The sequence below is a fragment of the Oncorhynchus gorbuscha genome, linkage group LG25 (genome assembly GCF_021184085.1).
Source record: "Oncorhynchus gorbuscha isolate QuinsamMale2020 ecotype Even-year linkage group LG25, OgorEven_v1.0, whole genome shotgun sequence".
Lineage (NCBI taxonomy): Eukaryota > Metazoa > Chordata > Actinopteri > Salmoniformes > Salmonidae > Oncorhynchus > Oncorhynchus gorbuscha.
Genome location: NC_060197.1, coordinates 51051242 through 51076241, shown reverse-complemented (window position 1 = coordinate 51076241; position 25000 = coordinate 51051242). Strand labels below are relative to the sequence as shown.

General features: G+C 41.1%; 2 protein-coding genes across 2 annotated transcripts in view; both read left to right on the top strand.

Moving 5' to 3' along the window:
• LOC124013896 (cGMP-gated cation channel alpha-1-like) overlaps positions 1 to 15299 on the top strand; it is a 24280-nt gene extending 8981 nt beyond the window's left edge. The window contains exons 6-14 of the mRNA XM_046328447.1: positions 1224 to 1279; positions 5788 to 5917; positions 6168 to 6253; positions 6851 to 6944; positions 7064 to 7198; positions 7590 to 7733; positions 8724 to 8955; positions 10906 to 11081; positions 13796 to 15299. Of these exons, the coding sequence (XP_046184403.1) occupies positions 1224 to 1279; positions 5788 to 5917; positions 6168 to 6253; positions 6851 to 6944; positions 7064 to 7198; positions 7590 to 7733; positions 8724 to 8955; positions 10906 to 11081; positions 13796 to 14023 (1281 nt within the window). The 3' untranslated portion in view covers positions 14024 to 15299. The remainder of the gene's footprint in view (positions 1 to 1223; positions 1280 to 5787; positions 5918 to 6167; positions 6254 to 6850; positions 6945 to 7063; positions 7199 to 7589; positions 7734 to 8723; positions 8956 to 10905; positions 11082 to 13795) is intronic.
• Positions 15300 to 24120: 8821 nt separating this feature from the next.
• LOC124014365 (NF-X1-type zinc finger protein NFXL1-like) overlaps positions 24121 to 25000 on the top strand; it is a 113409-nt gene continuing 112529 nt past the window's right edge. Inside the window, exon 1 of the mRNA XM_046329261.1 lies at positions 24121 to 24373. The gene's annotated coding sequence lies outside the window, so the exon portion shown is untranslated. The remainder of the gene's footprint in view (positions 24374 to 25000) is intronic.

The window sequence follows — 25000 nt, the reverse complement described above, 5'->3', positions numbered from 1 at the left end:
GGTCTGTCCTGTGTGTAGGTTACCTGGAACAGGGTCTGTTGATAAGGTCTGTCCCTGTGTGTAGGTTACCTGGAACAGGGTCTGTTGGTGAGGTCTGTCCCTGTGTGTAGGTTACCTGGAACAGGGTCTGTTGGTGAGGTCTGTCCCTGTGTGTAGGTTACCTGGAACAGGGTCTGTTGGTGAGGTCTGTCCCTGTGTGTAGGTTACCTGGAACAGGGTCTGTTGGTGAGGTCTGATGTCCCTGTGTCTCCAGGTTACCTGACCTGAACTGACATCTCAACTAGAGATATGACTCAACAAGCTGTTCAGGGTCTGTTGGACTCAACTGAGGTCTGTCCCTGTGTGTAGGTTACCTGGAACAGGGTCTGTTGATCAACAGGTCTGACTCAACCTCAGAATCAACAGTGTAGGTTACCTGGAACAGGGTCTGTTGACTGAGTTGTCTGTCCCTGTCAACTGATATGACTCAACAAGCTGTTCAGAATCCTGGTCAACTAGAGGTCTGTTCAGAATCAACAGCTGAGTCTGTGACTCCCTGTTCAGTGCTAGGTTACCTGGAACAGGGTCTGTTGGTGAGGGAGTCTGTCCCTGTTCAGAATGTGAATCAACTAGGTGACTACCTGGAATCAACAGGAGTCTGAATATGACTCAACAAGCTGTTCAGAATCAACAGGTCTATTCAACAAGCTGTTCAGTGCTAGGTTACCTGGAACAGGGTCTGTATGACTCAACAAGCTGTTCAGTCTGTCCCTGATGTGACTCAACAAGCTGTTCAGAATCAACTGGTCAACAGGGTCAACAAGCTGTTCAGAATCAACAGGTCTGATATGACTCCAAGCTGTTCAGAATCAACAGGTTCACCTGATATGACTCAACAAGCTGTTCTGAATTGAGTCAACTAGAGTCTGACTCAACAAGCTGTTCAGAATGTCAACTAGAGATATGACTCAACAAGCTGTTCAGAATCAACAGGGTCAACTAGAGATATGACTCAACAAGCTGTTCAGAATCAACCTGAGTCAACTGAATATGACTTACCTGTTCAGAATCAACAGGAGTCTGATATGACTCAGAAGAAGCTGATAGATCAAGCTGTTCAGAATCAACAGTCAAACAGTCTCAACAAGCTGTACAAATCAGAGTCAACTAGAGATATGACTCAACAAGCTGTTCAGAATGAGTCCCTCAACAAGCTGTTGAATCATCTTCTATGACTCAACAAGCTGTTCGGACTCAACTACCCCGAGATACGACTCAACAAGCTGTTCAGAATCAACAGGTGAGTCAACTAGAGATATGACTCAACAAGCTGTTCAGAATCAACAGCTGAGTCAACTAGAGATATGACTCAACAAGCTGTTCAGAATCAACAGGTGAATCAACTAGAGATATGACTCAACAAGCTGTTCAGAATCAACAGCTGAGTCAACTAGAGATATGACTCAACAAGCTGTTCAGAATCAACAGGGGAGTCAACTAGAGATATGACTCAACAAGCTGTTCAGAATCAACAGCTGAGTCAACTAGAGATATGACTCAACAAGCTGTTCAGAATCAACAGGGGAATCAACTAGAGATATGACTCAACAAGCTGTTCAGAATCAACAGGTGAATCAACTAGAGATATGACTCAACAAGCTGTTCAGAATCAACAGCTGAGTCAACTAGAGATATGACTCAACAAGCTGTTCAGAATCAACAGCTGAGTCAACTAGAGATATGACTCAACAAGCTGTTCAGAATCAACAGGTGAATCAACTAGAGATATGACTCAACAAGCTGTTCAGAATCAACAGGGGAGTCAACTAGAGATATGACTCAACAAGCTGTTCAGAATCAACAGGGGAGTCAACTAGAGATATGACTCAACAAGCTGTTCAGAATCAACAGGGGAGTCAACTAGAGATATGACTCAACAAGCTGTTCAGAATCAACAGCTGAGTCAACTAGAGATATGACTCAACAAGCTGTTCAGAATCAACAGAGTCAACTAGAGAGTCAACTAGAGATATGACTCAACAAGCTGTTCAGAATCAACAGGAGTCAACTAGAGATATGACTCAACTAGTCAACTAGATATGACTCAACAAGCTGTTCAGAATCAACAGGGGAGTCAACTAGAGATATGAATCCATCATTCATTCATGTCTCACTAGGACGTACATACACTTTGATATTTCATCAGATGCTCCTACCCAGAGAGACAGTTAGTGCATTCATCAGTTAGTGCATATCATACTCTACTATACTGTATTCTACTGTTCTCTACTGTACTTTATCATACTCTACTATACTGTATTCTATTATACTCTATTCTATTCTACTGTATTATACTCTACTATACTGTATTCTACTATATATTCTATTATATCTATTCTATTCTACTGTATTATACTCTACTATACTGTATTCTATTATACTACATTATATTCTACTGTACTCTACTGTACTTTATCATACTCTACTATACTGTATTATATTATACTACATTCTATTCTACTGTACTCTACTGTACTTTATCATACTCTACTTTACTGTATTATATTATACTCTATTCTATTCTACTGTATTATACTCTACTATACTGTATTCTATTATACTCTATTCTATTTTACTTTATTCTACTGTATTCTACTCTACTTTATTCTATTCTACTCTATTGTATTGTACTCTACTGTACTCTACTCTACTTTATTATACTCTACTATACTGTATTCTATTATACTCTATTCTATTTTACTTTATTCTACTGTATTCTACTCTACTTTATTCTATTCAACTCTATTTTATTGTACTCTACTGTTCTCTACTGCACTTTATTATACTCTACTATACTGTATTCTATTATACTCTACTCTACTTTATTCCATTCTACTCTACTTTACTTTATTCTAATCCACCTTACTTTATTCTACTTTACTATACTCTACTTTATTCTACTTTATTCTACTCTACTTTATTCTACTTTATTATACTCTACTTTATTCTACTCTACTTTATTCTACTTTACTATACTCTACTTTATTCTACTCTACTTCATACTACTTTACTATACTCTACTTTATTCTACTTTATTATACTCTACTTTACTATACTCTACTTTATTCTACTTTACTATACTCTACTTTATTCTACTTTATTATACTCTACTTTATTCTACTTTATTATACTCTACTTTATTCTACTTTATTCTACTCTACCTTATTCTACTTTATTATACTTTATTATACTTTATTATACTCTACTTCATTCTACTTTATTATACTCTACTTCATTCTACTTTATTATACTCTACTTTATTCTACTTTCTACTTGATGCTACTTTACCTTATTCTACTTTATTCTACTCTACTTTATTCTACTCTACTTTATTCTACTTTATTATACTCTACTTTACTTTAATCTACTCCACTTTATTTTATTCTACTTTACTTCATTCTACTCTACATTTAAGTCATTTAGCAGACGCTCTTATCCAGAGCGACTTACAAATTGGTGCATTCACCTTATGACATCCAGTGGGACAGTCTTAACAATAGTGCATCTAAAACTTAGGGGGTGGGGTGAGAGGGATTACTTAACCTATCCTAGGTATTCCTTAAAGAGGTGGGGTTTCAGGTGTCTCCGGAAGGTAGTGATTGACTCCGCTGTCCTGGCGTCGTGAGGAGTTTGTTCCACCATTGGGGGCCAGGGCAGCGAACAGTTTTGACTGGGCTGAGCGGGAGCTGTACTTCCTCAGTGGTAGGGAGGCGAGCAGGCCAGAGGTGGATGAACGCAGTGCCCTTGTTTGGGTGTAGGGCCTGATCAGAGCCTGGAGGTACTGAGGTGCCGTTCCCCTCACAGCTCCGTAGGCAAGCACCATGGTCTTGTAGCTCCGTAGGCAAGCACCATGGTCTTGTACTCTACTTTTTTCTACTTTATTCTACTTAATTCTACTCTACTTTACTTTAATCTACTCCACTTTATTTTATTCTACTTTATTCTACTCTACTTTATTCTACTTTACTATACTCTACCTCATTCTACTCTACTTTACTCTACTTCATTCTACTCTACTTTATTCTACTCTACTTTATTCTACTTTATTCTACTCTACTTTATTCTACTTTATTATACTCTACTTTATTCTACTCTACTTTACTCTACTTTATTCTACTTTATTCTACTCTACTTTATTCTACTTTATTATACTCTACTTTATTCTACTTTATTATACTCTACTTCATTCCACTTTATTATACTCTACTTTATTCTACTTTATTATACTCTACTTCATTCTACTTTATTTAACCCTACTTTATTCTACTTTATTATACTCTACTTCATTATACTTAATTATACTCTGCTTTATTCTACTCTACTTTATTCTACTTTATTATACTCTACTTTATTCTACTTTATTATACTCTACTTCATTCTACTTTATTATACTCTACTTCATTCTACTTTATTATACTCTACTTTATTCTACTTTATTCTACTCTACTTCATTCTACTTTATTCTACTCTACTTTATTCTACTTTATTATACTCTACTTCATTCTACTTTATTATACTCTACTTTATTCTACTTTATTCTACTTTACTCTATTCTAATCTACCTTACTTTATTCTACTCTACTTTACTCTACTTTATTCTACTTTATTATACTCTACTTCATTCTACTTTATTATACTCTACTTCATTCTAATTTATTTAACTCTACTTTATTCTACTTTATTATACTCTACTTCATTCTACTTTATTATACTCTGCTTTATTCTACTCTACTTTATTATACTCTACTTCATTCTACTTTATTATACTCTACTTCATTCTAATTTAATTTAGTCTACTTTATTCTACTTTATTATACTCTACTTCATTCTACTTTATTATACTCTACTTCATTCTAATTTATTTAACTCTACTTTATTCTACTTTATTATACTCTACTTCATTCTACTTTATTATACTCTGCTTTATTCTACTCTACTTTATTATACTCTACTTCATTCTACTTTATTATACTCTACTTCATTCTACTTTATTATACTCTACTTTATTCTACTTTATTATACTCTACTTCATTCTACTTTATTCTACTCTACTTTATTCTACTTTATTATACTCTACTTCATTCTACTTTATTTAACTCTACTTTATTATACTCTACTTCATTCTACTTTATTCTACTTCATTCTTATTCTACTCTACTTTATTCTCTTTATTATTCTAATCTACCTTACTTTATTATACTCTACTTTATTCTACTTAATTCTACTCTACTTTACTTTAATCTACTCCACTTTATTTTATTATACTTTATTTCATGATATTCTATTGTAATTATAATCTGTTTTGGGTTCCATGAAGAACCCTCTGTAAAAATGGTTCCTCATAGAACTCCCCGTGAAAAGGTTTCTTCCTTGAACCAAAGGGGTTCTTCTATGGGGAAAGCCAAAGAACCCTTTTTGGTTCTAGATAGCATCTTTTTCGAAGTGTATTCTACTTTCTAGGATGTTGGAGTGTTGGAGTTCTTTCAGAGGACAGAGACTAGGACCAACTTCCCCAATGTTCTGCGTTTTCCATCCCTCCTTGTTCCCTCTCTCTCTCTACCTCCATCGATCCATTCATCCCTCGATCTCTCTCTATGTTATCACCAGGATGTTGGAGTTCTTTCAGAGGACAGAGACTAGGACCAACTTCCCCAATGTTCTGCGTTTCTCCATCCCTCCCTTGTTCCCTCTCTCTCTCTACCTCCATCGATCCATTCATCCCTCGATCTCTCTCTATGTTATCACCAGGATGTTGGAGTTCTTTCAGAGGACAGAGACCAGGACCAACTTCCCCAACGTACTGCGTATCTCCAACCTCGTCATGTACATCGTCATCATCATACACTGGAACGCTTGTCTTTACTACTCTTTCTCCAAGGTACACACACACACACACACACACACACACACACACACACACACACACACACACACACACACACACACACACACACACACACACACACACACACACACACACACACACACACACACACACACACACACACACACACACACACACTGGAACTCTCTTCTACTCATCCTCTTCTTATAATTAATAGTGAATGCTTGTTGTTTGCATTTCTGATTAAGAAATTCATTTAAAATATATATATCTTCCCTCCAAGGCGATTGGTTTCGGAGCTAATAAGTTTGTGTACCCCGACACGACGGACCCTGAGTTTGGCCGTTTGGTCCGGAAATATGCCTACAGGTAGGAGCTCTCATATATCTATCAATATATACCTGAACAGCTCTCATATATCTATCAATATATACCTGAACAGCTCTCATATATCTATCAATATACACCTGAACAGCTCTCATATATCTATCAATATATACCTGAACAGCTCTCATATATCTATCAATATATACCTGAACAGCTCTCATATATCTATCAATATATACCTGACCAGCTCTCATATATCTATCAATATACACCTGATCAGCTCTCATATATCTATCAATATACACCTGATCAGCTCTCATATATCTATCAATATACACCTGATCAGCTCTCATATATCTATCAATATACACCTGAACAGCTCTCATATATCTATCAATATATACCTGATCAGCTCTCATATATCTATCAATATATACCTGAACAGCTCTCATATATCTATCAATATATACCTATATACACCTGTAGTCATAATATAGTAATGATGTCGTAAATATATAGTAGTTATATATTAATGATGGAGTAAATATATAGTAGTTATATATTAATGATGGAGTAAATATATAGTAGTTATATATTAATGATGGAGTAATATTATACTAATGCTATCCTATCTTACAGCATGTACTGGTCGACCCTGACACTCACAACTATCGGAGAGACTCCTCCCCCTGTACAGAACTCTGAGTACTTCTTCGTCGTCACAGACTTCCTGGTGGGTGTAGCTTCATATGGATGAGGTCACTTCCTGATTTCAGCTACAGATGCTATCTAAATCTGTGAGAGCTTCAGGGTTATGCAGGCTTTTGTTCCTACGTCATCTCTGTGCTCCAGGTTGGCGTGTTGATCTTTGCTACCATCGTCGGTAACGTCGGTTCCATGATCACCAACATGAACGCTGCCAGGGCAAACTTCCAGGCCAGGATAGATGCCATCAAACAGTACATGACTTTCAGAAAGGTCACCAAGGTAGGATGATAACCTCTGACCCCTGAACCCTAACTCTCTAGGCTCTACAAGGTCCCTAAGGTAGGCTGATCATCCCTGTTACACCTAGGAAGTATTTCTGATATATTTGGATTATATTTCGGATATTTTTATATATATTAAGATATCATGATAATAGAGTATAATTAGATTATATGTGTTAGATATATTAAGATATATTGATTATACAGTATAATTAGATTATATGTGTTAGATATATTAAGATATATTGATTATACAGTATAATTAGATTATATTTTTTAGATACATTTATATTATATTTCTGATGTATTAGGGTGATATTTCTGGGGAAGAGTGGAAAGAAAGTACTTTTCTCCTTGGGGAATAAAAAAGACAATCTCTTGACCTGCAGGACCTGGAGAAGAGGGTGATCAAGTGGTTTGACTACCTGTGGACCAATAAGAAGGCAGTAGATGAGAGGGAGGTGCTAAAGTTCCTTCCTGATAAACTCAGGGCTGAGATTGCTATCAACGTACACCTGGACACACTGAAGAAGGTAGAGACTCTCTCTCTCTCTCCCCCCTCTCTCCCCTCTCTCTCTCTCTCTCTCTCTCTCTCTCTCTCTCTCTCTCTCTCTCTCTCTCTCTCTCTCTCTCTCATTGAACATTGAACTCTCTTTCTGTCCTATTTCTTACATCTCTCTTCATGTTGATCTCCATCACTCCAGAATAGAAGAGTCATTGGAAAAAATGTAATTCCCACCACTCCCTTTGTCCCTCCCCTTCCTCTCTCTCTCTCCCTCCCCTTCCTATCTCCCTTTCTCACCCCTTCCTCTCTCCCTCTCTCCCTCTCTCCCTCCCTCCCCTTCCTTCTCCACTCCAGAGCTACACTCGCAATAACATCTGCTAACCATGTGCATGTGACCAATAAAATGTTATTTGATTTGAGAAATGCACCTGCTGACTGTGAGGCTGGTCTCCTGGTATTAACGCTCTCTCTGTCTCTTTCTCTCTCTCTCTCTCTGTCTCTCTCTCTGTCTCTTTCTGTCTCTCTCTCTCTCTGTCTCTCTCTGTCTCTCTCTCTCTCTCTCTCTCTCTCTCTCTCTCCCTCTGTCTGTCTCTCTGTCTCTCTCTCTCTCTCTCTCTCTCTCTCTCTCTCTCTCTCTCTCTCTCTCTCTCTCTCTCTCTCTCTCTCTCTCCTCGCTCTCTGTCTCTCTCTCTCTCTCTCTCTCTCTCTCTCTCTCTCTCTCTCTCTCTCTCTCTCTGTCTCTCTTTGTCTCTCTTTGTCTCTCTCTCTCTCTCTCTCTCTCTCTCTCTGTCTCTCTTTGTCTCTCTTTGTCTCTCTCTCTCTCTCTCTCTCTCTCTCTCTCTCTCTCTCTGTCTCTCTCTCTGTCTCTCTCTCTCTCTCTCTCTGTCTCTCTCTCTGTCTCTCTCTCTCTCTCTCTCTCTCTCTCTCTCTCTCTCTCTCTCTCTCTCTCTCTCTCTCTCTCTCTCTCTCTCTCTCTCTCTCTCTCTCTCTCTCTCTCTCTCTCTCTCTCTCTCTCCAGGTGCGTATCTTTGCTGACTGTGAGGCTGGTCTCCTGGTAGAGTTGGTATTGAAGCTTCAGCCTCAGGTCTACAGTCCAGGAGATTACATCTGTAAGAAGGGAGACATCGGACGAGAGATGTACATCATCAAGGAAGGGAAGCTGGCCGTTGTCGCCGGCGACGGGATCAAACAGTTCGTTGTCCTTAGCGACGGGGAGCTACTTCGGGAGATCAGTATTCTGTCCATAAAGGGTTTGTAGGAAGTTATACTTATGGAATATGTTATCAGGTCATTCATTTGGAAGAGGTTTACACAGCGATGGTGAGGAATCAAGATTGGTGTGACAGGAACTATCAAAATAATTAACATACAAGTAGGATATCGGCATGCTAATGATTAGAACGGTTCTTCAGGTTGGGGCAGGGTAAAACACTACTAGACCTCAGAGGTAAAACACTACTAGACCTCAGACTGGTTCATAGTTAGGAACACCTGAGGACACCTCAGACTGGTTCATAGTTAGGAACACCTGAGGACATCTCAGACTGGTTCAGAGTTAGGAACACCTGAGGACATCTCAGACTGGTTCATAGTTAGGAACACCTGAGGACATCTCAGACTGGTTCATAGTTAGGAACACCTGAGGACATCTCAGACTGGTTCATAGTTAGGAACACCTGAGGACATCTCAGACTGGTTCATAGTTAGGAACACCTGAGGACATCTCAGACTGGTTCATAGTTAGGAACACCTGAGGACATCTCAGACTGGTTCATAGTTAGGAACACCTGAGGACATCTCAGACTGGTTCATAGTTAGGAACACCTGAGGACATCTCAGACTGGTTCATAGTTAGGAACACCTGAGGACATCAACTGGTTAGTTAGGAACACCTGGTTCAGACTGGTTCATAGTTAGGAGTGAGGACATCTCAGACTGGTTCATAGTTAGGTGGACATCTCAGACTGGTTCATAGTTAGGAACACCTGAGGACATCTCAGACTGGTTCAGTAGGAACACCTGGTTCAGACTGGTTCAGTCTGGTTCAGACTGGTTCAGACTGGTTCAGAGTGGTTCAGAGTTAGGAACACCTGAGGACAACTCAGTCTGGTTCAGACTGGTTCAGACTGCTTCAGACTGGTTCAGACTGGTTCTGTTATGCAGGTGAGTGAGGACCCAAAAGCGACTTAACAGAAACAGAGTTTATTCAAGTCCAAACAGAAACGACAAATCCTGAATCCTTAACAGGAAATGTCCAAACGGGGAATAACAGAAATCCTCTAGTCTGTAGAGGGGAATAACAGGAGAAGCGGCCACAGACTGCAGGTCGCTTCGGGTAGGCGCAGGCCGTAGCTGATAGAGACACCTGCTCACACGCAGCATCTGATGAAGGCAAAAACACGACGGAACAAGAACACAGCGAACAGCAAACAGCAAACAAGGATCCGACAAGGACAGAAGCGGAAACAGAGGGAGAAATAGGGACTTAATCAGAGGGCAAAATAGAGGACAGGTGTGAAAGAGTAAACGAGGTAGTTAGGAGAATGAGGAACAGCTGGGAGCAGGAACGGAACGATAGAGAGAGAGAGAGAGAGGGATAGAGAGAGGGAAAGAACCTAATAAGACCAGCAGGGGGAAACGAATAGAAGAGAAAGCACAGGGACAAGACATGACAATCTATGACAAAACATGACAGGTTCAGACTGGTTCAGACGGGTTCAGACTGGTTCGGACTGGTTCAGACTGGTTCAGACTGGTTCAGACTGGTTCAGACGAGTTCAGGCTGGTTCAGACTGGTTCAGATTGGTTCAGACTGGTTCAGATGGGTTCAGAGTGGTTCAGACTGGTTCAGACTGGTTCAGACTGGTTCAGACTAGTTCAGACTGGTTCAGACTGGTTCAGACTGGTTCAGACTGGTTCAGACGAGTTCAGGCTGGTTCAGACTGGTTCAGATTGGTTCAGACTGGTTCAGATGGGTTCAGAGTGGTTCAGAGTGGTTCAGACTGGTTCAGACTAGTTCAGACTGGTTCAGACTGGTTCAGACTGGTTCAGACTGGTTCAGACTGGTTCAGACTGGTTCAGAGTTAGGAACATGGCTCCACTCCTTCATTTCTGCTGTATTGTCTCCTGATCTGCTGCTGGATACGAACGTAAAGATTCCTCAACTCACAAAGTTGTTTCTGCGCTTCACTTGATACCAGGTTCCAGGGCTGGAAACAGGAGGACTGCTAACATCAGGAGTGTTGGGTACTCTGACCTGTTCTGCCTCTCTAAAGACGACCTCATGGAGGCCCTGTCGGAGTATCCTGATGCTAAAGCCATGTTGGAGGAGAAGGGACGGCAGATCCTGATGAAGGACAACCTGCTGGACTTGGAGGTATAACCCCTCTATAACCCCTCTATAACACCTCTATATAACACCTCTATATAACACCTCTATATAACCCCTCTATATAACCCCTCTATATAACCCCTCTATAACCCCTCTATATAACCCCTCTATAACACCTCTATAACCCCTCTATATAACCCCTCTATAACCCCTCTATATAACCCCTCTATAACACCTCTATAACCCCTCTATATAACCCCTCTATAACCCCTCTATATAACCCCTCTATATAACCCCTCTATATAACCCCTCTATATAACCCCTCTATATAACCCCTCTATAACCCCTCTATAACACCTCTATATAACCCCTCTATAACCCCTCTATAACCCCTCTATATAACCCCTCTATAACCACTCTATAACACCCCTCTATAACCCCTCTATAACACCTCTATATAACCCCTCTATATAACCCCTCTATAACACCTCTATAACACCTCTATATAACCTTTCTAGAACACCTCTATATAACACCTCTATAACACCTCTATAACACCTCTATATAACACCTCTATATAACCCCTCTATAACACCTCTATAACACCTCTATATAACACCTCTATATAACACCTCTATATAACACCTCTATAACACCTCTATATAACACCTCTATATAACACCTCTATATAACACCTCTATATAACACCTCTATATAACACCTCTATAACACCTCTATATAACACCTCTATAACAACTCTATAACACCTCCTCTATATTACACCTCTATAACAACTCTATAACACCTCTATATAACAACTATATAAGACCTCTATATAACAACTCTATATAACACCTCTATATAACACCTCTATAAAACACCTCTATATAACACCTCTATATAACACCTCTATAACACCTCTATATAACTCCTCTATAACACCTCTATATAACACCTCTACAACACCTCTATATAACACCTCTATAACGCCTCTCTATACCTAAATATATAAAACCTCTATAGACTTCTATAACATCTCTATAACACCTCTATATAACACCTCTATAACACCTCTATATAACACCTCTATAACACCTCTATAACACCTCTATATAACACCTCTATAACACCTCTATATAACACCTCTATATAACACCTCTATATAACACCTCTATAACACCTCTATATAACACCTCTATAACATCTCTATAACACCTCTATATAACACCTCTATAACACCTCTATATAACACCTCTACAACACCTCTATATAACACCTCTATAACACCTCTATAACACCTCTATATAACACCTCTATAACACCTCTATATAACACCTCTATAACACCTCTATATATCACCTCTATAACACCTCTATATAACACCTCTATAACACCTCTATATAACACCTCTATAACACCTCTATAACACCTCTATATAACACCTCTATATAACACCTCTATATAACTCCTCTATATAACACCTCTATATAACAACTCTATAACACCTCTATAACACCTCTATATAACACCTCTATAACATCTCTATATAACTCCTCTATATAACTCCTCTATATGACAACTCTATAACACCTCTATATAACACCTCTATAACACCTCTATAACACCTCTATAACAACTCTATATAACACCTCTATATAGCACCTCTATATAACTCCTCTATATAACACCTCTATATAGCATCTCTATAACTCATCTATAACACAGCTATAACACAGCTATAACACAGCTGTAACACATCTATAACACAGCTACAACACAGCTGTAACACATCTATAACACAGCTACAACACAGCTATGAAACAGCTATAACACAGCTATAACACAGCTACAACACAGCTACAACACAGCTATAACACAGCTATAACACAGCTACAACACAGCTACAACACAGCTGTAACACATCTATAACACAGCTACAACACAGCTACAACGCAGCTATAACACAGCTATAACACAGCTATAACACAGCTATAACACAGCTACAACACAGCTACAACACAGCTATAACACAGCTATAACACAGCTACAACACAGCTGTAACACATCTATAACACAGCTACAACACAGCTGTAACACATCTATAACACAGCTACAACACAGCCATGAAACAGCTATAACACAGCTATAACACAGCTATGAAACACAGCTACAACACAGCTACAACACAGCTACAACACAGCTATAACACAGCTATAACACAGCTATAACACAGCTATAACACATCTATAACACAGCTACAACACAGCTGTAACACATCTATAACACAGCTACAACACAGCTGTAACACATCTATAACACAGCTACAACACAGCTGTAACACATCTATAACACAGCTACAACACAGCTGTAACACATCTATAACACAGCTACAACACAGCTACAACACAGCTACAACACAGCTATAACACAGCTATAACACAGCTATAACACAGCTACAACACAGCTACAACACAGTAGTTAGGGTTAGTTAGGGTGAAGGACGTGATGCTTGGTCCATGCTGTAGGACAACCTGCTGAACCCGGAATGCTGATTGAGTTACTTTTTGATTGATTGACTGACAAACTGACTGATCAGTTAGCCGACCGACCCACTGACGGATGTATTGATTGATGATTAGGTGGCGAAGAAGGCCCGGACCCCAGGATAGGGAGGAGTTTGGGATATTAATTGATTATCTGATCGACTAACTGACCGACATTGATTAACTCATTAATCAAAAGTATTGATGGTTCACTAGGTGGCGGCGCAGGGCCCGGACCCCAAGGACATGGAAGAGAAGGTGGAGAGGATGACAGCAACGCTGGAGTCCCTCCAGACGCGATACGCCCGGCTCCTCGCCGAACACGAGGCGGGCCAGAGCAGACTGAAACGCAGAGTCACCCGGCTGGAGAAGAAAGTGGTGGCTCCGGTCCAGGAGGTCGAGGAGCTAGGGGTGGAGATGGGTACCGTGGCAACCACAGAGTAGAAGAAATAGTCCCGCTGTTCTGTGTTCATTATGTTTTTGAGGAAGGTCTTACCTACCTACTATAGTTGACTGACTGGAAGTCGCTCTGGGTAAGAGTGTTCGCTAAATTACCATAATATAACGATGTCAGAGCAAGCAGAGCAACGTGGTTGGGAAAGGAACACTGAACAACAGCAGCACGTGGCATCCAGGTGGTAGAGGAATTAGAGTGACACCAAGAGTTGACTGACCTCCCAGTATCTTGAGTGGGTTGTTCCACAGGTGACCAAAAGAGCCATAGAGGGGGGAAACAGCATAGTCTATTTGATATAGTCTTTTCTGAATCGGTACAAAGAGAAAGACAGATCAGAATAACTTTGTATGCTTGTTGTCTTGTTCTGTCCACCAAATATTCACCACCACTTGATGTATAACCTCTAAAAGCCCCATTATCAATAACCTCTAAAAGCCCCATTATCAATAACCTCTAAAAGCCCCATTATCAATAACCTCTAAAAGCCCCATTATCAATAACCTTTAAAAGCCCCATGATGTATAACCTCTAAAAGCCCCATTATCAATAACCTCTAAAAGCCCCATTATCAATAACCTCTAAAAGCCCCATTATCAATAACCTCTAAAAGCCCCATTATCAATAACCTCTAAAAGCCCCATTATCAATAACCTCTAAAAGCCCCATTATCAATAACCTTTAAAAGCCCCATGATGTATAACCTCTAAAAGCCCCATTATCAATAACCTCTAAAAGCCCCATTATCAATAACCTCTAAAAGCCCCATTATCAATAACCTCTAAAAGCCCCATTATCAATAACCTCTAAAAGCCCCATTATCAATAACCTCTAAAATCCCCATTATCAATAACCTCTAAAAGCCCCATTATCAATAACCTTTAAAAGCCCCATGATGTATAACCTCTAAAAGCCCCATTATCAATAACCTCTAAAAGCCCCATTATCAATAACCTCTAAAAGCCCCATTATCAATAACCTCTAAAAGTCCCATTATCAATAACCTCTAAAAGCCCCATTATCAATAACCTCTAAAAGCCCCATTATCAATAACCTCTAAAAGCCCCATTATCAATAACCTCTAAAAGCCCCATTATCAATAACCTTTAAAAGCCCCTGATGAATAACCTCTAAAAGCCCCATTATCAATAACCTCTAAAATCCCCATTATCAATAACCTTTAAAAGCCCCTGATGAATAACCTCTAAAAGCCCCATTATCAATAACCTCTAAAAGCCCCATTATCAATAACCTTTAAAAGCCCCATGATGTATAACCTCTAAAAGCCCCATTATCAATAACCTTTAAAAGCCCCATGATGTATAACCTCTAAAAGCCCCATTATGTATAACCTCTAAAAGCCCCATTATGAATAACCTCTAAAAGCCCCATTATGTATAACCTTTAAAAGCCCCATGATGTATAACCTCTAAAAGCCCCTGATGAATAACCTTTAAAAGCCCCATTATGAATAACCTCTAAAAGCCCCATTATGAATAACCTCTAAAAGCCCCATTATGAATAACCTCTAAAAGCCCCATTATGAATAACCTCTAAAAGCCCCCGATGAATAACCTCTAAAAGCCCCCGATGAATAACCTCTAAAAGCCCCATTATCAATAACCTCTAAAAGCCCCTGATGTATAACCTCTAAAAGCCCCATTATGAATAACCTCTAAAAGCCCCATTATGTATAACCTTTAAAAGCCCCTCATGTAGAACATTTAAAAGCCCCATTATCAATAACCTCTAAAAGCCCCATGATGTATAACCTCTAAAAGCCCCATGATGAATAACCTCTAAAAGCCCCATTATGAATAATCTTTAAAAAGCCCCTGATGAATAACCTTTAAAAGCCCCATTATGAATAATCTTTAAAAGCCCCATGATAAATAACCTTTAAAAAGCCCCAAAATAAGCTATTGTTATTATTTGTTGCTTAGAAAGTGATGTATTTTCTATTTTTATGTAATATATTCTCACTATTAAAGTATCCAATGTCTCTAGGTGATATTTGCTGTAAAATACTACTTCATTGATATGTGATATTTGATTTAATAGTATTAATAATAATACACACAGTAGAATTTAAATAATTTACAAACGATCCACAACATACAGTCGGCCTACAAACATTTTGTAAATTACAAACAATAAATTATTACAGTATTTGAAGTGTCAAAATACTTATTGAATATGTTTAATCAATCAATCAATGAACGGATCAATGGATAGGTGAATTGGTGTTTTGGTTGGATCAATATGTTGGAAATAAAAGCTAGTTATTGTACAGTATTGTTACCGTAGTGATGAGCGATGGTATAGTTTAAAGTATAAAGCTGAAGCACTGCAATAAAGACATTTTATAAGGAAGCACTGTCTCATTGTCATTTATATATATGTCCAGAGAAGAGAACAGAATATAAGATTGGACAGTTTATTTCTCAGGCTGCGTTTAGACAGGCAGCCTAATACACAGGCAGCCAAATACACAGGCAGCCGAATACACAGGCAGCCGAATACACAGGCAGCCAAATACACAGGCAGCCGAATACACAGGCAGCCTAATACACAGGCAGCCGAATACACAGGCAGCCAAATACACAGGCAGCCAAATACACAGGCAGCCGAATACACAGGCAGCCGAATACACAGGCAGCCGAATACACAGGCAGCCAAATACACAGGCAGCCGAATACACAATGAAAGACCCACTTCCTGGTGCAAGGCATGTACTGTTTTTGAAAGGGCTTCTGCAAATCATCAAATTCATGAAAACGTGGTCATTTAAGATACTGTGCATTAAGAAATTATTCAGACCCCTTGTCCTTTTTCCACATTTTGTTAGGTTACAGCTGTTATTCTAAAAATTTAAATTATGATCGAAAGGGAGAGATATTTCTAAACAAACAACTTTTTATTATCAGATTCTGCAAATCTGCAGCGGTGAACAGTCACTCAACAGTGCAGAGTTTACGAGCCCAACGAACAGAGTTGGTTCTCAGCTTTTAGAACCTTTTTTCTAGATGCCAGTTCAGCAGGTGTGAGAGCATGATGAGAACAGTACTCCCTTTCTGCTGATAGAATTGTCACTGCTGCTCAAGCTAGCCTCTGTTCTCTTCATATAGCCACACAGCTGTGCCCTTCAAAGATACCAACAGAAGACGATGGACCAACAATAGGTCTCTTTGTCTTTGGCCGTGTGACTAAGTTGAACAGCGGAACCACCAGCTTCTTCTTACAACAAAACAGTTTAGTTCTTCTTCTTCTTTGTTACTCCATAGTTTTGATGTCTTCACTATTATGCTACAATGTAGAAAATACTAACAATAAAGAAAAACATATATATATAATTGAGTTAATAAAGCTGAATGGTCTCTTTCTTGGTTTCTGTGGTGGTGGGGCAGCCAGGGAAAATACAGAGGGTTGGTAATGTTCTCTAGTTGCTCTGTACTGGGTACTGTGGCTTGCATAAGTATTCACCCCCTTGGCATTTTTCCTATTTTGTTGCCTATCTTGTGTTCGCTGCTCAGTGAAACGTCCTGTCCTGATTTGTCATAGACGCTTGCTAGAAAACTTTAATGAGCAAGCCTTCCTTCATGAACTGGCCTCTGTAAAATGGTATAGAATCAGCTTTATCCCCTCTGTCGAAAATGTTTTGGACCTAGTCTTTTTGATATTTTCAGTGGTATTGTTAACAAACACGCCCCCGTAAAGAAAATGAGAATTAAAAACAGGTTCAGCCCCTGATTTGACCTTGATCTAGCAGAGTTACTCCACCTCAAGAAATTCCGTTTGGTGAAAGTCAAATTAGAAATAAGTGTACTCAGGCTATCCGGGAAGGCCAAAGTTTGTTACTTTAAGGAGCAGTTCTCTCTCTGTGGCTCTAACACCAAGAAGTTCTGGAAAACGGTTAAAGACCTGGAGAATAAACCCTCCTCCTCACAGCTGCCCATGTCCCTTAATGTTGATGATGTGGTTGTTACTGACAAGGAGCACATGGCTGAGCTCTTTAAATCACCACTTCGTTAAGTCAGGATTCCTATTTGACTCAGCCACGCCTCCTTACCTCTCTAACATTTCCTCATCTCCCACCCCTTCTAATGCGACTATCCCTGATGCTCCTCCCTATTTTTGCCCTGCTCTGCTACAAAGTTTCTCCCTGCAGGCGGTCACTGTGAGCCAGGTATTATAGAGGAATGTATTCCCAAAGTTTCTCCTTGAAGGCGGTCATTGTGAGCCATGTATTATAGAGGACTGTATTCCCAAAGTTTCTCCCTGCAGGCGGTCATTGTGAGCCATGTATTATAGAGGACTGTATTCCCAAAGTTTCTCCCTGCAGGCGGTCATTGTGAGCCAGGTATTATAGAGGACTGTATTCCCAAAGTTTCTCCCTGCAGGCGGTCATTGTGAGCCATGTATTATAGAGGACTGTATTCCCAAAGTTTCTCCCTGCAGGCGGTCATTGTGAGCCATGTATTATAGAGGACTGTATTCCCAAAGTTTCTCCCTGCAGGCGGTCATTGTGAGCCAGGTATTATAAAGGACTGTATTCCCAAAGTTTCTCCCTGCAGGCGGTCATTGTGAGCCATGTATTATAGAGGACTGTATTCCCAAAGTTTCTCCCAAACAGGCTTTCGGGGGAAACACCAAATAAAAATGTGATTCACATTTAAAAAAAAATAAAAAACAATTATTCAGATTTTCAAACAGTCCATTTAATAAGGCCCGTGTCCGTAGAGACACATAGCAGGTGTAGTACAGGTGCAGGTGCAGTACTGCTACTACCAGCAGTACTACACAGTTGACGACACAAGATGTTTTGGTTCCATGAGTACATCCAATGCTAGAATCAGTCATTCTACATTTGTTGTGGAAATTTAGCAAGTTGAGATGACGAAACTGCTTGGTGTAACCCTCGATTGTAAACTGTCATGGTCCAAACATATTGATGCAGTAGTAGCTAAGATTGGGAGAAGTGTGTCTATAATAAAGTGATGCTCTGCCTTAACAGCCCTATCAACAAGGCAGGTCCTACAGGTCCTAGTTTCTACCTTCTTAACAGCACTATCAACAAGGCAGGTCCTACAGGCCCTAGTTTCTACCTTCTTAACAGCACTATCAACAAGGCAGGTCCTACAGGCCCTAGTTTCTACCTTCTTAACAGCACTATCAACAAGGCAGGTCCTACAGGCCCTAGTTTCTACCTTCTTAACAACACTATCAACAAGGCAGGTCCTACAGGCCCTAGTTTCTACCTTCTTAACAACACTATCAACAAGGCAGGTCCTACAGGCCCTAGTTTCTACCTTCTTAACAGCACTATCAACAAGGCAGGTCCTACAGGCCCTAGTTTCTACCTTCTTAACAACACTATCAACAAGGCAGGTCCTACAGGCCCTAGTTTAGTCACACCTTGACTACTGTTCAGTCGTGTGGTCAGGTGCCACAAAAAGGACTTAGGAAAATTGCAGTTGTCTCAGAACAGGGCAGCACGGCTGGCCCTTGGATGTACACAGAGAGCTAATATTAATAACATTAATAATATGCATGTCAGTCTCTCCTGGCTGAAAGTGGAGGAGAGATTGACTTCATCACTACTTTTATTTATGAGAAGTATTGTCATGTTGAATGCACCGAGCTGTCTGTCTAAACTACTGGCACACAGCTCAGACACCGATGCATACCCCACAAGACATGTCACCAGAGGTCTCCTCACAGTTCCCAAGTCCAGAACAGACTATGGGAGGCTCACAGTACTACATAGAGACATGACTACATGGAACTCTATTCCATATCATGTAACTCATGCCAGCAGTAAAATTTGATTTAAAAAAACAGATTAAAAAACACCTTATGGAACAGCGGGGACTGTGAAGCAACACAAACACACACGCACACACATACACACATACACACATACACACACGATAACATACGCACTATACATACACATGGATTTAGAAAAAGCAAGGGGCCTAGACAGCTGCCCTGGGGAATTCCTGATTCTACCTGGATTGTATATACTGAGGAGTAGCTTCCGTCTGGCCACTCTACCATAAAGGCCTGATTGGTGGAGTGCTACAGAGATGGTTGTCCTTCTGGAAGGTTCTCCCATCTCCACAGAGGCACTCTGGAGCTCTGTCAGAGTGACCATCGGGTTCTCAGTCACCTCCCTGACCAAGGCCTTTCTCCCCCGATTGGTCAGTTTGGCCGGGAGGCCAGCTCTAGGAAGAGAATTGGCGGTTCCAAACTTCTTCCATTTAACAATGATTGAGGCCACTGTGTTCTTGGGGACATTCAATGCTACAGAAATGTTTTGGTACCCTTCCCCAGATCTCGACACAAACCTGTCTCAGCGCTCTTCGGACAATTCCTTCGACCTCATGGATTGGTTCTTACTCTGCCATTCACATTCAACAATGTGACCGTATATAGACAGGCGTTTGCCTTTCCAATCAATTGAATTGACCACAGGTCGACTCAAATCAAGTTGTAGAAACATCTCAAGGATGATCAACTTAAAACAGGCTGCACCTGAGCTCAAATTTGAGTCTAATCTCAAAGGGTCTGAATACTTATGTAAATAAGGTTTTTCTGTTTTTTATTTATTTGTATTTTTCATACATTCGCCCAAGATTTCAAAAAACCTGTTTTCACTTTGTCATTATGGGGCATTTACATTTACGTCATTTAGCAGACGCTCTTATCCAGAGCGACTTACAAATTGGTGCATTCACCTTATGACATCCAGTAGAACGGTCACTTAACAATAGTGCATCTATTCACCTTATGACATCCAGTCATTATGTGTGTAGATTGATGCCGATTGTTATTTATTTAATCAATGTGGATGTTGATTAAGGAGTGCCCCCCGGCACCTCTCTGATTCAGAGGGGTTAAATGTGGATGTTGATTAAGGAGTGCCCCACGGCACCTCTCTGATTCAGAGGGGTTAAATGTGGATGTTGATTAAGGAGTGCCCCCGGCACCTCTCTGATTCAGAGGGTTAAATGTGGATGTTGATTAAGGAGTGCCCCCCGGCACCTCTCTGATTCAGAGGGGTTAAATGTGGATGTTGATTAAGGAGTGCCCCCCGGCACCTCTCTGATTCAGAGGGGTTAAATGTGGATGTTGATTAAGGAGTGCCCCCCGGCACCTCTCTGATTCAGAGGGGTTAAATGTGGATGTTGATTAAGGAGTGCCCCACGGCACCTCTCTGATTCAGAGGGGTTAAATGTGGATGTTGATTAAGGAGTGCCCCACGGCACCTCTCTGATTCAGAGGGGTTAAATGTGGATGTTGATTAAGGAGTGCCCCCCGGCACCTCTCTGATTCAGAGGGGTTAAATGTGGATGTTGATTAAGGAGTGCCCCACGGCACCTCTCTGATTCAGAGGGGTTAAATGTGGATGTTGATTAAGGAGTGCCCCGGCACCTCTCTGATTCAGAGGGGTTAAATGTGGATGTTGATTAAGGAGTGCCCCCGGCACCTCTCTGATTCAGAGGGGTTAAATGTGGATGTTGATTAAGGAGTGCCCCGGCACCTCTCTGATTCAGAGGGGTTAAATGTGGATGTTGATTAAGGAGTGCCCCCGGCACCTCTCTGATTCAGAGGGGTTAAATGTGGATGTTGATTAAGGAGTGCCCCCCGGCACCTCTCTGATTCAGAGGGGTTAAATGTGGATGTTGATTAAGGAGTGCCCCACGGCACCTCTCTGATTCAGAGGGGTTAAATGTGGATGTTGATTAAGGAGTGCCCCCGGCACCTCTCTGATTCAGAGGGGTTAAATGTGGATGTTGATTAAGGAGTGCCCCCGGCACCTCTCTGATTCAGAGGGGTTAAATGTGGATGTTGATTAAGGAGTGCCCCACGGCACCTCTCTGATTCAGAGGGGTTAAATGTGGATGTTGATTAAGGAGTGCCCCCGGCACCTCTCTGATTCAGAGGGGTTAAATGTGGATGTTGATTAAGGAGTGCCCCCGGCACCTCTCTGATTCAGAGGGGTTAAATGTGGATGTTGATTAAGGAGTGCCCCCGGCACCTCTCTGATTCAGAGGGGTTAAATGTGGATGTTGATTAAGGAGTGCCCCACGGCACCTCTCTGATTCAGAGGGGTTAAATGTGGATGTTGATTAAGGAGTGCCCCACGGCACCTCTCTGATTCAGAGGGGTTAAATGTGGATGTTGATTAAGGAGTGCCCCCGGCACCTCTCTGATTCAGAGGGGTTAAATGTGGATGTTGATTAAGGAGTGCCCCCGGCACCTCTCTGATTCAGAGGGGTTAAATGTGGATGTTGATTAAGGAGTGCCCCCGGCACCTCTCTGATTCAGAGGGGTTAAATGTGGATGTTGATTAAGGAGTGCCCCCGGCACCTCTCTGATTCAGAGGGTTAAATGTGGATGTTGATTAAGGAGTGCCCCACGGCACCTCTCTGATTCAGAGGGGTTAAATGTGGATGTTGATTAAGGAGTGCCCCGGCACCTCTCTGATTCAGAGGGGTTAAATGTGGATGTTGATTAAGGAGTGCCCACGGCACCTCTCTGATTCAGAGGGGTTAAATGTGGATGTTGATTAAGGAGTGCCCACGGCACCTCTCTGATTCAGAGGGGTTAAATGTGGATGTTGATTAAGGAGTGCCCCCGGCACCTCTCTGATTCAGAGGGGTTAAATGTGGATGTTGATTAAGGAGTGCCCCCGGCACCTCTCTGATTCAGAGGGGTTAAATGTGGATGTTGATTAAGGAGTGCCCCCGGCACCTCTCTGATTCAGAGGGGTTAAATGTGGATGTTGATTAAGGAGTGCCCCCCGGCACCTCTCTGATTCAGAGGGGTTAAATGTGGATGTTGATTAAGGAGTGCCCCCGGCACCTCTCTGATCCAGAGGGGTTAAATGTGGATGTTGATTAAGGAGTGCCCCCGGCACCTCTCTGATTCAGAGGGGTTAAATGTGGATGTTGATTAAGGAGTGCCCCCCGGCACCTCTCTGATTCAGAGGGGTTAAATGTGGATGTTGATTAAGGAGTGCCCCCCCGGCACCTCTCTGATTCAGAGGGGTTAAATGTGGATGTTGATTAAGGAGTGCCCCCGGCACCTCTCTGATTCAGAGGGGTTAAATGTGGATGTTGATTAAGGAGTATACCCCCCCGGCACCTCTCTGATTCAGAGGGGTTAAATGTGGAAGCCACATTTCATTTGAAGGAATTCGGTTAACTAGTTATCCTCCTCCCCATGTAAGAATGAGGCTGTAACGTAACAAAGGGCTCTGAACACCTTTCTGAATTCACTCTATATAGTTTTAATTTATTTGACTCTTTTTTTTAAAACAGGTGCATTAAATATTTTGAAAGCTGAGAAAGTTGAAGTTTATTTTAGTCTCTACTTAATGGATGTGAAATTAAAAGAAATCTAAATTAACATTTTATCTTAAAAATCGAACCCTGAGACACAAACATTTCCGTATTTGCAAAATCAACCACTTATCAAGCGTCAGTGATGCTGTTTGTTTCTCATGTTGTAAATTCCAGCTTGCTTGAAATTCTGTTTTACCCTAGTTGGTAATTATGTTATTTTGCATCCTGTGGTGTATGCAAGAATGTCCCAGGGGCTCATCTATCCGAACCACCTCTTTGGTACAGCCTCTCCCATAGGTCATTTGGCGACCCGCTACGAGAATGTTGGGTTACGGGTGTAACCTTGGTTCTCTGAGTAGAGCAATAGGTCGCAAACCGTACGTGCCTTTCCTCCGTGGGGTTCTAGTAGGCTGGACAATATAATGTTTGGAAGGCAAGTTGGTGCCACGGTGCTCAACAGATCTAATTAGGAGCTTGCAGGGTGAAAAATTCCTTAAAACAAGGCCTGTTTTTCTGTGATTACTTCAAAACGACGGCAAGCAGCTGGAAAAATATGGTCATATTATGAAACTGGTCTCCACAGTGGATGCAATTAACTAGTTTTTATCAGAAAAAAAGCGTTGTTAAAAATGTCATGGGTCCAGCCTAGTTCTAGTGGAGTAATAGACAGTAAACATATTCAGCATCTCAATCACATCGCATGAGGAGGTGTTTCCATAGATCGTTTAGCTACCCGTTACACTACTCAGAGAACCAAGGTTATATCCGTGTAGTGGACTTCTTGCACAGCGTTGGTTTGACACGTTGCAAAGTCCCCTTTACTTCGTTATACTTTTGGACTTGTAGTTTTTGACACACCGGCTCACCAGTAATTGAAGCGACAACGACTACTGTTAATCACTACAATTCCCAGCCTGCACCACAGTGGTTGGAGTTTGCGCAGTGAGTGGCCCTGTGTAGGCGAGCGGCGTGTCAGTGAACGGTCTGGTATGTCTGCATGAATCAATGAAACAAACAATATTACAGAATTCAGAGTTTGTTAATTCCTTAAATCTCAGTACTGTAATGCATGGGTGTTGCGAATATTGCAGTTGTGTATTTGTTGTGATAGCTAGAGTCACTATCCCGAATGACAAAGCGAGCTAGCCGTCAGTTGGCCGGCTAGCTATTAGCTGTCACCAACAACATGAACTTGCACTTGGTATATAATATTTCCTTCAACTCTTGGTGAACTCGCCAGATCATCAATAACTCCTTTTAAAACAGCCAGCTATAGCTTTTCTCATTAGGAAACTGTCGGCGAGTTTGTTAGCTAGCCCTCTGTAGAAACATAGCCAGCCCTGTGGATTATTGGTGGTATATGATGCTAGCTTTCATCAGCTAGCTAACTTATTCAGACGCGCAATCTGCTTTCTGGATATATCTGATATCTGGGGAACTTGTTAAGCTTAGTGGCTGTCTGCATGTTCGGCCGGTGCATGGAAGTGCCCCTCTCTCGCAGTCAGGCGTATATCCCGAGGACCTGTATGAAAATAGCACACTACATAGGGAATATATTGCCATTTGGGACGACTCAGTCTCCATAGGTTTGTCTGGCAGAGGTTGTCGAGAGGG